Raw genomic sequence first — 16,780 nt, forward strand, 5'->3', positions numbered from 1 at the left:
TTCATTTGAAACTGTGGCAAATGGAGTCATCATCTCAACTGCTGTAAGGATTCTTATTATGTAAACATCATTCATAAAAAATATGATGATTAATTGTTTTTTCATCATCATTACATCACACTGATCAATGTATCTGCACAAGACTAACTAGAGAAATGCTCCACTGAAAGCTGAAAATACAAGAAACTTTATGTTTGGGTGTCAATTGGAAAAATATGCATCATTTGAAATGAGGAAGCAAGTAGGGCCAAAAGTAACTTCCAGTAAATGAAAGTGAAACTAAATAAAACACTTAAGTGCACGCTCTTCACTCAAGAGGGATGGAGGTACACTGAGAAGCGTCACACTTGCTGAAAGTTTTACTGTCAGTTAAGACTTGTAGGTAAAATGGATGAATACCAACATCCTTTGTACTTTGAAGCCAAAGATTTGACAGACAAAGAGGAACAAAAGGTGCGGGGACACTTTCAGAAAAGACGAGTTTCTGGGGGAGGTGACTGTGGAATGATTCAAAAGGATGGAGCCAACACATATAAAATCTGTTTCAAGGAAAAAGAAGGTAAGGAATCCCTATGGGTTGAAATGAGTTTAAGGCAGAATATGCTTAAGGAGGATTTTGTTGGAAACTTGGACATTGTTGTTTCTTCCAGACCAGGAAAGGGTTATTCACAGGAAGTTTCACACCATCTCCCTTCCTGCCAAAAAACTATGCCTGACTGTGAGTAGAATTAGTCAGCCACAGAACTCGGATCAGCCCTCTTCTAACCAATCACAGGTGAGAAATATTGCCTTTTAGTAACCTCAGCTGACACTAAACACAAACAAGCCAGGGCTGGTCCTCTGACTAGATGATCCTGGTGCAACAGATGTTGCAACAAAATGGACCGCGCCACCAGGTGTGACGTAGGTGAAAGCTTTTGATAAGTTTTGTCCGCAGATGCTACTTACAAATTTTGTTGCAAATCAATCAAATGGCCGAGGAGGATTTCGAAAAAGTAAGTTTATCATTTCTTCACAGATCCTTAGGGGCTCATGGGGAAAAAGTCACCTGATTTTCATGTCATTCAGACAGATCAATGTGGAGATATGCAACAGTTCATGTTTTGAACAAAATGTACAGGAATTTGTTATTTAATAACTTGAGTATTATTTGGAATATCAAAATTCTTTTGTTTCAAACATGTTTATTGGGAAACCAATCACTTAACAGAGAAATTAACAGTCGACAGTTATTTTCCTTTGTTTTTTACAGAAGGTGAGAAAAAGTAATCCCTGACAAAAAGGACTAATGGCAAAAATGAATAGCAAGTAAACAAGCAGAGCCCTGCACCAACAAAGCAACAAAGCAGGTGAAACAAAAAGGACAGGACAAGAAAAAAAAAAAAAAAGGGGGGAATATCAAAATTCTTTCAGCAACTTTTTGTCAGGAGGGTCCACAGATGCTGTGTGCAAAGTTTTGTGCAAATAGGTTTGCAACATTTCACGAATTTTAGGAAAAAAAATTGGTAGGCGGAAATGGGCGTGGCCTATATGAAGAGATTCAGCACAACACGTGGATATAAGGCTTTTGAATGTGCAACAAAGTATATGTGAGTTGTAAGCTACAACACACTTTCCTTGATTATAGCGCCACCTAGTGGTGGAAATTGAGGACGACAATAGATTAGAATAGGCAGGTGTGACGTATATTCCAAGTTTGGTGAGTTTTGAGGTATGTTGAGGCAGTAAAAAATGCCATAATTTGAGATGAAAAAGGTCGTCATTCGAAATACAACAGGGACCTCGCAGGTCGAGACCTGCTCGGGCCCTAATAATGAAAATGCCTGACTTCCTGTTGGAGTTACAGTTTGGTATGGTGGATGTTTTTTTTGTATCTGGTGATGATACATATGCGTATCGAATTTTGTTCATGTATGTGCATTGAGGAGGCGGGGCTTGGCTTGTTAATATTCCAGGGGGCGCTATAGAGTCCCCTGGTAATGCCTTTCATCAGCTATCGTCAGGGGGGCATTGTCAATGATTCTACCAAGTTTCGTCTTAATCCGACCCACCGATGTGGAGATATAAAATACTTCAATTTAAACAGCGCCAACTGGTGGTCATCTGCCAAAATTTTGCACAGAGCCTCAGGGGCTCATGGGGAAGTAGTCATTTGAGTTTCATGTCATTCGCACGGACCAATGTGGAGATATGCAACACTTTGTGATTTGAGCAAAATGTTGTTATTTTATATCTTGAGTATTGTTTGGAATAACAAAATTATTTTAATAATTTTTTGTCAGGAGGGTCCACAGATGCTGTGTGCAAAGTTTTGTGCAAATAGGTTTGCAACATTTCACGAATTTTAGGAAAAAAAATTGGTAGGCGGAAATGGGCGTGGCCTATATGAAGAGATTCAGCACAACACGTGGATATAAGGCTTTTGAATGTGCAACAAAGTATATGTGAGTTGTAAGCTACAACACACTTTCCTTGATTATAGCGCCACCTAGTGGTGGAAATTGAGGACGACAATAGATTAGAATAGGCAGGTGTGACGTATATTCCAAGTTTGGTGAGTTTTGAGGTATGTTGAGGCAGTAAAAAATGCCATAATTTGAGATGAAAAAGGTCGTCATTCGAAATACAACAGGGACCTCGCAGGTCGAGACCTGCTCGGGCCCTAATAATGAAAATGCCTGACTTCCTGTTGGAGTTACAGTTTGGTATGGTGGATGTTTTTTTTGTATCTGGTGATGATACATATGCGTATCGAATTTTGTTCATGTATGTGCATTGAGGAGGCGGGGCTTGGCTTGTTAATATTCCAGGGGGCGCTATAGAGTCCCCTGGTAATGCCTTTCATCAGCTATCGTCAGGGGGGCATTGTCAATGATTCTACCAAGTTTCGTCTTAATCCGACCCACCGATGTGGAGATATAAAATACTTCAATTTAAACAGCGCCAACTGGTGGTCATCTGCCAAAATTTTGCACAGAGCCTCAGGGGCTCATGGGGAAGTAGTCATTTGAGTTTCATGTCATTCGCACGGACCAATGTGGAGATATGCAACACTTTGTGATTTGAGCAAAATGTTGTTATTTTATATCTTGAGTATTGTTTGGAATAACAAAATTATTTTAATAATTTTTTGTCAGGAGGGTCCACAGATGCTGTGTGCAAAGTTTCATGCAAATTGGTGAAATCACCTGGGAGGAGTTTGAAAAAGTAGGTTTGCGACATTTTGCGAATTTGCGGAAGAAAATGCTAGACGGAAATGGGCGTGGCCTATATGACAAGATTTGGCACAATTCAGTGAATGCGTGGATATAAGGTTTTTGAATGTGCGACAAAGTGAGCTATACGCCAGAATGTTGAGGTGTGAAAAATGCGATCATTTGGGACAAAAAAGTCTTCATTCGAAAAATAATAGGGACCACGCAGGTAAAAACCTCCTCGGGCCCTAATTACACGTTTGATACATTTTATTGAATGCGTGTATCTATTAGCCCCACAACATATGCAATTTTGCAAATGATCCAGTTGTGTAAATATGTCCAGATTTGATCTACAAAAACACATTTTAACAGTGCTAGAGAGTAAATGGTCACCCTGAAACTATGAGGTTATGTATTTATATAATAAATCAAAAGAAATATAAGAAAACATGCCAGTTAATTAACAAGCCAAGTTAGCCTTTATAAATTATAAATTATGTTTGCAATCCTTTCCTTGGTTAGTAAGCAAATAGTTAGAAATGAAGCTTGTGTCTTGTGTGTTTTGGGTTTTTAGTTCAGTTATTTCCTGTTTAATTTTGTAGGTTTCATCCTCTTGTGTCATATTTTATGCTTCCTGTCTTTGTGTGTTTTCTGCCTTTTCTGATTGCCTTTATTTGGTACACCTGTCCCTCAATAGTCCTTCCTCCTTAATGTATTTACGTCTTGGTTTTTCCCTCACTTTTTGTCAGTTCATCTGTTTTCAACCTCATGTAACTTTGACGTTCTTCACACGTCCCCCAGTCCTGTCTCGCTCCCCCTGTCATACATATGTTTCACATCTGTGTACCTCGTGTTATCCTGTTTTGTACTTTTAGTTTTTTTCACCCTATTTCCTGCTAATATGGCCTGCCTTTGTTTGTGGACTTATGCTTGGTTATTAAAGCTCACTTTTTGTCTCTGTGAGCTCCCTGTCTGTTGTATCTGCATCTGCATTGGGTCCTCACCTTTCCTCAAACCACATAGTATGTTTATGCCAGAGGCCAGTCTCATGGTAGGCAGAGCCACTATATGTTAGTCAAAACGTTGTGTGCATCATTGTGCTAGCTGTTGTGACAACATAGAAGTTGACAATTGTTATATCATTTCTTTGTATTTGTCATCCAACCATTGATCTTTTCAAGGTCCCAGACAAGGAGGTGAAGTCAGGAGCTACACAACTTGATACTGAACTGAAGTTCCACACCATCTCTCTTCCATCTGGAGAACCAGATCTGACCTCAAGTCGAACCAGTTTGCCACAGAACCCCAATCAGCCCTCCATGAGTCAATCACAGGTGAGAAAATGTTGCCCTTTAGAAGTTACTAGATAGAGACATCAGAGTCAAATGATCTGGACAGAACACTTGTGAGGATCTCTGAGCAGGGTCAGCGTCTGCTAATGGAAAACATTGACAATTGTCATGATATTATTTTATATTTTCTCTATAATCAAACCATATGTCATCTTGAAGGGCCCAGACCAGGAGGTGAAGTCAGGAGCTACACAACTTGATGAACTGTTCAAAACTGTTAAAGAAAAGAGAGTTAAACTTCCTACAGCGTTACTTACCTTCATAACATCCAGCGATGCCATCTCCAAGTACCAAGCTCACTTCCAACAGAGTTTTCCTGTTTCCATAGAGGTGGGGTCAGACCTGGTTCTGTCCAGTGTGTCCATAGATGCCCTGGATGAAGCTGAGGCAACAATAAAGAGAGACCTGAGTCTGGACAATGTGAGGCTGCAGGGAGCTGCAGCTATACCTCCAGATCTCGACAGAGTGAAAGAAATCCTGATGAAAGCCAAGAACGAGGCAAACCTTCGAGAGCTCAGAGTGGACGTCAGCTTCATCCCAGGACCCAGCCGAGCTGCAGTCACCAATGTTAGACTGGTGGGCTACAGTGAGAATGTGAACAAGCTCAAAGAAGCTCTGCACAACTACCAGATGAACCAAATCCGGACAAAAGAACTGCTCAAACTACCACATCCTGAACTGGTCGACTGCTTTGATCAATTCTTAGACCTGATTGGCATGAAGCAGAACAAGATGACCTTCAAAGCCTTGCATTTTCCGTCCCCTTCTGTGCTTGTTGCTGGCCCCCGCTGTCTGGTCCCCGAGGTTCAGGCAAACTTGAAAGCAACTCTTGCCAGTCTGACGATAGACACACTGGTTCTAGATGGACCAGGTGCTCAGCGGTACTTCCAAGCAGAGGGTAAAGTCAGCAAGGAGCTGGTGGAGAGCTCCTGTCAGGTAATTATCAGGGAACAACATGGTGTGTTCTCCCCAAAGGTGAAAAGCTCCAGCACCAGCAGGGTCAGACCCAGGCCTGCCCCCAGACAGCGCCGCAACACTCCTTCCAGCATTGTGTTTGGCAAGAGGAGCCTGGAGATCAAACTTGGCAGTTTGGTGGATGAGAAGGTTCGACAATTTCTGTTTTATTTTACATAAAATAGTACAATTATAATACTCACATTGATGTTATAACACATTATTTTTTACAGATGAAAGTGTTGGTGGCCCCCATGATCAACAGGCAGCTAAATTCTACACATATTGGTGAATGTCTGTTGCAAAGAGCAGGAGTCACACTCAAGTCAAAGTTTTACTTGGCGGCAGCGAATTGCACCCTCGCCCCTGGTGACATTGTGCAGGTTGATGCACCTCCATCTCTGGGCTGCTCCAAGCTCTTCTTCATTGAATGCTTGCCATGGGATGGGGTCGGAGGACAGAGCGTGCAGGTACAGTGAAATACTTGGTGGATTCAAAAGTGTTAGAGAGAACGCACTATGGGTGATTGCAAATGGACAAGATCAAATTCAAGGTCCACTGACTCACATAAAACCAAACGTAGAGGACTGTTAGAATACTGGTTTTGCATTTAAGTGCCAGAATTTGTGAACACAAAAATACTATGGCATTCTAATGACAAACAAAATCAGAAAGGCAGAAATTTTGAGTAATCACTTTGAGCTGTAACATAAGTAATATTAATGAATTACTGAAAGTATTGTGGGGAAATTAGTACATTTACTATGTCAAGAAATGTGTTACTGTCGTTTACATTGTCATACACAACATAAAAATATGTCATGTGCTAAGAATATCATGCATGTCATAGATTTACTGTTCTGCCCATACCATCGTGCCAGTGAGGGCACTGTAACCCCTTCGGCAGCTTTGTAACGCAGCCTTGGACTGTAGGTCTTTTTGGAGACTTTGCAAAATGAATCGATAGTTATGAACTAAGCATTGAATTACTTCTGTGATTATTTAACCATTTTCTGTGTTGAAAACAGTTGTTAGCATGATTTGTAGCCGTCCACTGGCAGCCCCGCATGTGTAGACCAATCAGTAGCTGTGCTTCTGACTGAGAGCCTTCAGTTTCACCTACCACTGGACTTTTGATGCATTGCAAAAGACTTGAGCCTCACTGGTTTGATTTCTCGTTATGTCTTATAATGCTGGTTGTACTTGTGAGAGATGTTACCTTTCGTGGGAGTTAACAAGTCTCGTGATTGCATTTGTTGCAATTGGTTACACTCAGTTCCTTGTTTGCCAAGAACAAGAATGTATTCATTGAATGTGCTCATATAAAAGCCCTGCCCTATGTTAGATGACTTCTTTTTAATGTTTTGTAGGCGCTTGGGAAAGGCTTGAAGAGGTGTTTGGACCTATGTGCACAGCAGAACTTGTGCTCAGTGGCCTTTCCAGTTATTGGACCTGGAACTGTCTTAGAATACCCACTGAGAGAAGCCATTCAAGTGCTCACTGAGAACATTTGCCAGTTTGGATTATCTGCATCCTCTCAGTCTCTCTCAGCCATCCACATCGTCATTGAACCAGGATATCCTGACTCCAAGGAGGTGACTAATAACTCATTTGCTCAGCTGCTGTAAATGGTTTGTAAGACGCATGCATGCAGGATTTTGAGAATGTGTTTAACTGTTCAAACCCCAAGGTCCCCCAATTGGGGGACTTTAAAATATGCAGAACAACCACAGAGCCACTACTGCACTAATTATGAAAGAATATAGTTATATTTTATATCACATTAAACAGCAGAAGCTGGGCTACAATGTGTAAAAAACATGTTTATATGACCCAAACACAGCCCAAACACTACTCAAATAAACAACTAAACATCAACCTTATGGTTGCAGAGATATACTAATTTTATTATGGATATGCAACTTTCGAGCAGAGGCCTAGAAAATTGGCTTGGGGCTTAGAGGGTTAATGATGGTGTTTCTGATTACAGTGCTACCGTGACGTCTATAGGCACCTCAGTTTGAATATGAACCAGGGAGGCAAAGGTAAGCAGAACTTGTGTATTGGGCGTGTATGTTTTTTTCTTATTTTATTTCCTATATTTTAATATTGGTTTGAGCTCAAGTGATTATTTTCAACCCAGGTTCCCTTAAGTTTTGATTAATTTAAGTTCTCATTTTATCTCAGTCAGGCATATTTTAGAGTTTGGTTACTTGTTTCGTCATTAGTTACTTGTTTCGTGACCTTCAAGTAAAGTTAAACATGATAATGATTAGTTAACAAGTAGGGACTTTAGGTACTGATTACCAGTGTTGCCAAAGTTACCTTGAAAAAGTAATCTGATTACTGATTACTGACTACTCCTTTAAACGGTAACTAAGTTACTTTACTGATTACTTGTTTCTTAAAAGTAACTAAGTTAGATTACAAGTTACTTTATTAATTACATTCAGCAGCTGCCGACAACACCCCCACCGCCTCAACATAAAAATGACAACCGTTTTGCCAATACTCACTTTCTTGGAAGTGCATTTTTAACAGTAACACCAAGCACAGCATTGATAGTAGTAGGGATCTTGTTTATTATGGCACCAAATGAGGGTGAATCAACTGTGTTTAAGTGCAGCATTTCCTCTACAACATACCACCTGACCAACTTCTTCAATTATCCCCCACTTACTTGTTTTGCACCAAAGTCCAGCTTTTGTTGTTTGGGTGGTGGGGGACCTCCTGCAGAAGTCGAGGCTGTGGGTTTGCTCGCAGCTCTCTGCTTAACACCACCTGGTGGGACTTGCTCTGTAATCTTAACTGTGCTGCGATTCCGATTGTTTCTTCAAATTTTACGTAATATTTTTGAAGCTTGATAGTACCTTGACGCCAGCCGAGCGTACAACGAACCTTAATATCCTCATCTTTAGCTGACACAAACTCAAAATAATTAATGGCTTCCAGCTAGAAAACGCGCATCTCTCTCCTCCCTCCATTGTTGTTTGTGTTTGTGTCACTGCGTAGTGTTAAACGTGAGTTGTCCTCATGCTGAAAAATAATAGTAAATAACTAATAACTCATTACTGAGTCTACTTAGTAACTATCCAGTATTGTCTCATTTTACTTTACCAGGCACAAAATGAGTAACAAATAATTCAGTAATTAGTGGTAAATTAGTCATCATTAGTTTCTGGCTTTTTAAAGCAAGCAACACGTTTTCCAGTTCAACAGGGCTGATTGGAAGTTTCACAAACAGGTCTCTTTTATTTACGATTCTGCAATTTCATTGGCAACGTTCACTGATTGTCTTTTGATTTACCTTGCAGTGCCTCAGTCAACTCAAGGACAACAACAACAACAACCATCTTTATCTGTGAGCACAGACCTCCATACCACATTAACAAGTCAGAAGTCCATCTTCTTGTTTCTGGGTCTCTCTAGAAAGGATGTTGACGATGCCATGACAAAGCTGAAGGATCTGTATCAGGCTCAGTGCTCTACACAAACTTTGAAAAAAGAGGAGCTGACAGGCCTCATTCCACACCAAAAGGAGAATGTTAAGCAGTCAGTGGAGAAGCGGGATCTTGTCAAACAGAAGGACCAGCCCGGCCACAACAGCCTAACAGCGAGTGGTTTAAAAGGCAAGGTCAACCAGGTGACGCAGAAAATCAATCCCTCTCTGCATGGCTCCCTCAGAAGAGAGGTGAGAGTCAGGGAGGAGGAAGAGTTGTACACCCGTGTGGCTTGGTACATCCTGGGAGATTACGGCAAGTGGGAGAGACTCCCTAAAACAGCCAATTATAACCTGGAAAATAATAATGCAGCTGGAGGGGTTGTGGACGCACAGGGCACTGAGTGGAGTGTGGATGTACAGAGGTTGGAAGCCACAAGACGAATAACTGGGCACATTGCAAAGCTGAAACGACTTGTGAATCCTCAAGGTGAGTAATATTGCTCTAGATTCATAAATTAAGTCGTGAATGTTTTATTAACATCAGATCCCAGCAACACTGATCAAGGCACCTACAAGTCTCCAGTATGGTGAGGACTGCGTAGTCTGAACCCTGCACACATTCTTGTCCATTCTCTTTTCCACTCTATTGCGCTATTCTCACCCTGGAAGCTCAGCCCTGCCTAACCCAGCTTGGTTGACTTCCTGTATGATGAGGACTGCGGAGTCTAAATTCTGTGCTGAGCTGGCACCATGTAATTGCATCCTCTTACTTATTTATTATCATTTGCACTAAATTGTCCCCTGTTTTTTGTTGTACTTGAGTGCTTTGAAAGGCGCCTTCAAATAAAATGCATTATTATTATTATTATTATCATTATTTTTAAGACTAACTAGGGACATGCCCCAACTGAAATAAAAATACTGTTTATATAATTGGAGGTTCATTTGCAAATACCTAGGCTAATCATGAGTAAGTAGTCAGTAGTGGATGAATATTAACATCTGTTTTTCTCTGAAGGCAAAGATTCGGCAGACAGAGTGAAGAAGATCAGGAGAAACTCTCAGAACAGACGAGATTTTGGGGGAGCTGATTGTAGAGCAATTGAAAAGGCTGGAGCCAAAACACATCAAATCTGTGTCAAGGATAAAAAAGGTAAGACACTCAAGTGGGTTAAGTAGTTAAAATGTAGGATCTTGTTGGCAACTTGGATTTTGTAATTTTTTATAGAGCAGGTGAGCATTTTGCAGAGAAAGTTCCATACCATCTCTCTTCAATCTGGGGAACCAGGTCTGACATCGATTCAAACCAGTTTGCCACAGAACCCCGATCAGCCCTCCATAAGTCAATCAAAGGTGAGAAAAAAGTGCCTATAAGAAAATGTTGCTGACACTAACCACAGTTGTTAGAGTCAAATGATCTTGAAACACTTTTGAAGGATATCTGAGCAGGGTCAACGTCTGCTAATGCAAAAAGTTGACAACTGTCATGATATTATTTTATATTTTCTCTATTATCAAACCATCTGTCATCTTGAAGGGCCCAGACCAGGAGATGAAGTCAGGAGCTACAAAACTTGATGAACTGATCAAAAGTGTGAAAGAAAAGAGAGTTAAACTTCCTACAGCATTACTTACCTTCATAAAATCCACTGGTGCCATGTCCAAGTACCAGGCTCACTTCCAGCAGAACCTCAGAAATCCTGTTTCCATAGAGGTGGGGTCAGACCTGGTTCTGTCCAGTTTGTCCGCAGATGCCCTGGATGAAGCTGAGGAAACAATAAAGAGAGACCTGAGTCTGGACAATGTGAGGCTGCAGGGAGCTGCAGCTGTACCTCCAGATCTCGACAGAGTGAAAGAGATCCTGATAAAAGCCAAGAACGAGGCAAACCTTCGAGAGCTCAGAGTGGATGTCAGCTTCATCCCAGGACACAGCCGAGCTACAGTCACCAAAGTACGACTTGTGGGCTACAATGAGAATGTGAACAAGCTCAAAGAAGTTCTGCACAACTACCAGATGAAGGAAGGACAAAGGATAAAAGAACTGCTGAAACTACCACATCCTGAATTGGTCGACTGCTTTGATCAATTCTTAGATATGATTGGCATGAAGCAGAACAAGGTGACCTTCAAAGCCTTGCGTTTTCCGTCCCCTTCTGTGCTTGTGACTGGCCCCCGCTGTCTGGTTTTGGAGGTTCAGGTGAACTTGAAAGCAACTCTAGCCAGTCTGACGATAGACACACTGGCTCTAGATGGTCCAGGTGCTCAGCAGCACTTCCAAGCAGAGGGTAAAGTCAGCAAGGAGCTGGTGGAGAGCTCCTGTAGGGTAATTATCAGGGAACAACAAGGTTTGTTCTTCCCAAAGGTGAAAAGCTCTAGCAACAGCAGTGTCAGAACCAAGGCTGCCACCAGACAGCGCCGCAACACTCCTTCCAGCATTTTGTTCCACAAGACGAGCCTGGAGATCAAACTTGGCAGTTTGGTGGATGAGCAGGTTGGACACTTTCTGTTCTATTTGACAAAAAGTAGCACATACCGTGCTACCAAGTTACAGTCACATTGATATTTCAAATCATTTCCACAGGTGAATGCTTTGGTGGCCCCCATGATCAACAGACAGCTAAATTCTACGAAAATTGGTAAATGTCTGTTGAAGAAAGCAGGCAATGCTATCGACTCAAAGTTTAACTCTGCGGCAGCGAATCGTACCTTCGCTCCTGGTGATGTTCTTCAGGTTGATGCGCCTCCGTCTCTGGGCTGCTCCAAGCTCTTCTTCATTGAATGCTCACCATGGGATGGGGTCAGCGGGTTCAGTGTGCAGGTAAAAATAAAAAGCCTATATTGAGAGTCGTCCAAAGCAAAAGTGAATTTGCACAGCTGGCCACATTTGAAGTTTCCTCTTAAAGGCATTGATGGGCCTACATCTGTTTGAATGAAAATACACAGACCAACGTAGTAGTTTCGAGAAGACTATCAAAATAAGTTTGAGAGAAAAGTTGTGATCCTGCCTCTCCTGGCTAAATAGTATTTTCAAGAGTTTTAAGCTTCAGAATATCAGTTATATGGTTGTATGCCTTTCCCAGGGCTTCAGTTCTTGATCAGAATAACTGTGGTATTTTTAATTTATAGCCCCACACCATGTTAGATTAGCTCACAATGTCAATGCGGAGGTGAAAACATTGAGGAAATGTTTGATTTTTGTTTTGTAGGCTCTTTGGAAAGGCCTGAAGAGGTGTTTGAACCTGTGTGCACAACAGTATTTGTGCTCAGTGGCCTTTCCAGTTATCGGACCGGGAAGGGTTTTAAAATACCCGCTGAGTGAAGCCATTCAAGTGCTGACTGAGACTCTTCGCCAGTTTGGATTATCTGCATTCTCTGGTTGTCTCTCCACCATCCACATCATCATTCAACCAGGCTATCCAGAATCTGAGGAGGTGACTATCAACACAACTGGTATGTAAGGTGAATGCTTGTAGGATTTACTGATGAGAGTTTTTAAAGCTGTTGTTTTTACTTACAGTGCTATCATGACGTCTCCAGGCACCTCAGTTTAAATCTGTACCAAGAAGGCCAAGGTAAGCTGTACATATGCTCAGACTACATGGAAAAATACATTTAGAAATATACCTACATATATACAACCTATCCTATTCCAAAAAAGTAGGATGCTGGGTAAAACATAAATAAAATGAAATCATATGCAAATGAACTCTGTTTATCAAACCTGTGAGAACATCGTTTTATTCCACCATGTGTGTCAGAAAAATGGTGACCCGCGTCCCATCCTCATATATTCACAAAAACCAAAGTTGCTGATGAGGTCGAACATTAAATCAAACACATGGTTCTTCATCTCAGCAATCTTCAGATCACTCACCAGTGACCTCGATGACATCACAATGACAGTGGGAGGCGGGGCTAAACTACAGCTGGTGTTCGGTGACATCACTAATGAGACTACAGATATTGTTGTGAACACAACCAACTTTGTTGATTTTCACATAGGTGAGTTTGGATTTTTGAATGTGCAAAGAAGGATTGACATGGATTAATATTTTGTGATTTATATTTGAATGACTCTCTCTTTCAAACTTATAGCCTTAAAGCCTTCTCCATGATTTCAATGGGTGTGTAAATAGTCAGAGCACTCTTGTAGTTTTGTTCTAACATAATGTTTTCTCTGCAGATGGTGTGTGCAAAGACATCTTAGCAGTAGCTGGACCAGAGGTGGAGGCTGAACTTCGAGGAGGTGAGAAAAGATGTTCGACATTTTCAAGCAACACACACTTTAGCTTCTTCACTCATGTTGGTCTTGTCTCTTGTGTGTAGCAAACGTCAACCGAAGAAGCGTTTTTGTATCCCGGTCTGGATGGTTCCCCTGTAAAGCCATTTGCCATGTGTCTGGAAGAAGGGATACCATCGAACAACTGGTGTGCAACATCATTAGTTATTGTGAAAACTATGGATATAAGTCTGTAGCCATTCCTGCCATCTGTGCTGGTAGGTATTCTGTATAAGGTATAAAACTTTCCAGATGTGCAATTTTAATTCTACCAGTAACGTTCAAACTGTTTGCGCAGGAGCTGGAGGGTTGGACCCTGGTGTTGTGGCAAGTGCAATCCTCCGAGGGGTGAAGGCTGCCACGTCATCTACTTCTTTTCACTATATCACCAACATCCGCCTTGTCCTGATTAAGATTAATGTCTTCTTGGCATTTAAGGAGGAAGCAATGCAAATGTTTTCCACTGCTGTAATCAACAGAGGTAACAGGAAGTTTCACAAACTTGCTCGTGTTTGCTTGTCTTGTTTTCTTGGGGTTTTTTCAAATCATAATTCTCTTGTTCTATTTTACATTTTCACTGATTGTTATCTTTTGACCCTCCTTGCATTGTCAGTGCCTCAGAGGCCTCATGTACAACAACAACAACAACAACCGCCCTCTTTGTCAGTGAGCACAGACCTAAGCATCCTCCATTCCACCTCCACAAGTCAGAAGTCCGTCTTCGTCTTCCTGGGTCTCTCTAGAAAGGATGTTGACGATGCAAGGACAAAGCTGAAGTGTCTGTATCAGGCTCAGTGCTCCACTCAAACCTTCAAAAAGGAGGAACTGGTAGGCCTCACCCAGGACGACATGGAGGATCTGAAGCAGGCGGTGGAGACACAGGGTCTGTTTATACAGAGGGATCAGTCTGGGCCAGGAAGCTTAACAGTGAGTGGGTTAAAAGATGGAGTCAACCAGGTGATGCAGAAGATCAATGCCTCTCTGCAAGGCTCGCTCAGAAGAGAGGTGAGAGTCAGAGAGGAGCAGGAATTCTACACCCTTGTAGCTTGGTATATCCTGGCACATGACGGCAACTGGGAGAGACTCCCCAAAACAGCCAATTACAGCCTTGAAAATAACGATATAGCAGGAGGGATAGTGGACGCACAGGGCGTCCTGTGGAGTGTGGATGCACAGAGGTTGGAGGCTTCAACACGAGTATCTGGACAGACGACAAAGCTCAAACGACTTGAGAATCTTCCAGGTGAAGAGATTGTTGTTGCTGAACATTTATGTTTCAAAGGAACCTGATTGATACTGTAGTTTGAGACCGACAGCAATATTGATACTTTATTTTGTATTTAATGACAATAGAAATAACTAAGTATAATTCTGCTTTACCATTTAAATAGAAAACATTTGTTTTGGATATAACACACATTTAGTCTGAATTTCTGATATTTTTCTATTTTGTCCTACAACCTTTTTTCAGACTTCACCCTCCCTCTCTACTGGGACAGCATGACTCATGGTGAAGCTTTCAAGGTGGTTGCTCTGCAGCCTTCTTCTGCTGAGTACAAGTCAGTGAAGGAGGGCTTCAAACGGACTGTCAGCAAGACTGTAATGAAGGTGGGCAGCTTTCACTCGAAAAGGCATTTCATTGCCTCTAGACATGGAAGACTTGAAGTTAATTAATATGTTAATGAAACCACTTTATATCTCTTACACATGTCTCCATATTGAGTTTCGCACAATATCTATGTTCTAAACGTGTAATAATCACAGTACAGACGAAAGGAGTGAAGATACTTCCATCCATCAGAGGTAATATTGGTAGCTCATTTTTTACTTTGTTTTATCTCCTGACAGATCGAACGCCTGCAGAACGTTCATCTGCGCAAGTCCTATGAGGTACAGAAGAAGCAGATTTCTGATAACAGAAGACACAAGGGTGGAGCACGTGAAAAGCTTCTGTACCACGGGACGACCCGGAACAACTGCGACTCTATCATGAAAACTGGGTTCAACAGGAGCTTTGCAGGACAGAACGGTAAAGATCTTCCTTCTTCTCGTCTCCCATTTCCATTTAATTCCTTTAACTTGTTAAAGTTTAACTAGTGAAGTGTAACAATCACTTGGATGATTTTTAAAGACGTTGTGTAGATTTGAGGACTTAAATTTCCCATTTCCTCTTATTCTCAGGAACCTCATGCGGTCATGGAACCTACTTTGCTGTACACGCCAGCTACTCAGCCCAACCCACCTTCTCGAAGCCAGCTGCTGATGGTTCTCAGTTACTGTTTGTGGCCCGAGTCCTGACTGGGGTCTCCACTCGGGGAAGCAGCGACATGAAGGTTCCTCTTCCTCGCGGTAGACGTCAGTCCCACGACCGCTGTGACAGTGTGGTGGACAGAATAGACAACCCATCGATGTATGTTGTGTTCCACGACAACCAAGCGTACCCAGACTACCTCATCACCTTCAAGTGAAGATGATAGGGATGGAGGACGGGTGCAGAAAAGATTTTTTATGATGATGGAGTTTTGTTAGATGAAAGACCACATTGAGGCTTAAAAAATAAACTCATGTAGGTGTATACCTATCACACCACAGAGCTGTTTAGTCCAACAAAACAACATATTAAATTCAAATCGTTAGTCAGATTACTGTTCCTCGTCAGTGCACAAGTTAGCCCAGGCTGAAGAACCTCTCAGGTCAGGTGACTGTTATGCACCATGCATTAAAAGGCACCTTTAATAATTTTTTCATCAACCCATGATGCAGATAATTGACAAATGACAAATTGACACAAGTGACAATGTAATTGTCTGATTAGTAACTGTATTATGATCAGGGAATTTAGGATGTTACAGACAGATGTGTTACAGACAAATGTAGAGTGATTATAGTTATCAGCACTGCTTTACGGGTATTTTTTTTTGTATGCAACCATATTTGTGAGGGTTAGCTATCATAGTATAATGAAGAGAAACATACAATAATATTTTTTTAATCAGCAGGCACTATGTAGTTTTAGAGAAGAAATTCAAACTCAGAATTGTATTATTTCTATATCAATGAGGTAATAATACAAACACTTTTTTTTTCCATAACTGAATAGACAAGCTGTTTGAAGCTAGAAAGGTGGCAGGGTCTGCCAAATATAAACAAACTGAAACAGTTTGAATCTGTGTTGTCTGTTAAGGTCAGTTTGTTCATTCTGTAGATGCAGTCATGAAAACAAAGACAGTTTGTTTAGACATCAACAACAACAACAACAAAAATCAGGCAATGAAGATCTCCTTCCACTTCTGATTAAAATTTCTTCCCCAAAACTAAAACTGTGTTCCATTAATTGGATCCAGACAGTTTTCCGCTCGGCTGCTTTGGCAGTTCCTCGAGGGATGATGTTGTTGTTCTGCTGATGTAGTGTGTGATCATTAGATGATTCATAGTCATCAGTGTTGAATTTTGTTTGATTTTGTGTTTGTAAGAAATAAAATTTGCCAAATCACTGATGGTGTCACTGGGAAGTTTTCAGACTTTTGGACACTCACATACACACACACACACACGT

At 41.4% G+C, this 16,780-nt stretch overlaps 1 protein-coding gene across 1 annotated transcript; it reads left to right on the forward strand.

Moving 5' to 3' along the window:
- Window positions 1-348: 348 nt before the first annotated feature.
- Window positions 349-16,717, forward strand: LOC115589501 (uncharacterized). The gene is made up of 22 exons (XM_030430419.1): window positions 349-559; window positions 651-775; window positions 4,379-4,531; window positions 4,709-5,653; window positions 5,737-5,973; window positions 6,874-7,098; window positions 7,494-7,548; window positions 8,818-9,432; window positions 9,964-10,098; window positions 10,174-10,298; window positions 10,483-11,436; window positions 11,527-11,763; window positions 12,152-12,376; window positions 12,463-12,517; window positions 12,801-12,947; window positions 13,129-13,191; window positions 13,272-13,442; window positions 13,523-13,705; window positions 13,838-14,467; window positions 14,696-14,832; window positions 15,073-15,253; window positions 15,406-16,717. The coding sequence occupies exons 1-22, from the start codon at window positions 388-390 to the stop codon at window positions 15,690-15,692; spliced, it is 6,057 nt and encodes a 2,018-aa protein (XP_030286279.1). The 5' UTR covers window positions 349-387; the 3' UTR covers window positions 15,693-16,717.
- The last annotated feature ends 63 nt before the right edge of the window (window positions 16,718-16,780 follow it).

This window comes from Sparus aurata, chromosome 10, assembly GCF_900880675.1.
Source record: "Sparus aurata chromosome 10, fSpaAur1.1, whole genome shotgun sequence".
Lineage (NCBI taxonomy): Eukaryota > Metazoa > Chordata > Actinopteri > Spariformes > Sparidae > Sparus > Sparus aurata.

Excerpts from the sequence above, each read along its gene's own strand:
- LOC115589501 (XM_030430419.1), top strand. The coding sequence starts at position 388 with ATGGATGAATACCAACATCCTTTGTACTTTGAAGCCAAAGATTTGACA. Across the intron at positions 4,532-4,708 it reads CCTCCATGAGTCAATCACAG|GGCCCAGACCAGGAGGTGAA; the intron begins GTGAGAAAATGT and ends GTCATCTTGAAG. Across the intron at positions 15,254-15,405 it reads GAGCTTTGCAGGACAGAACG|GAACCTCATGCGGTCATGGA; the intron begins GTAAAGATCTTC and ends TCTTATTCTCAG.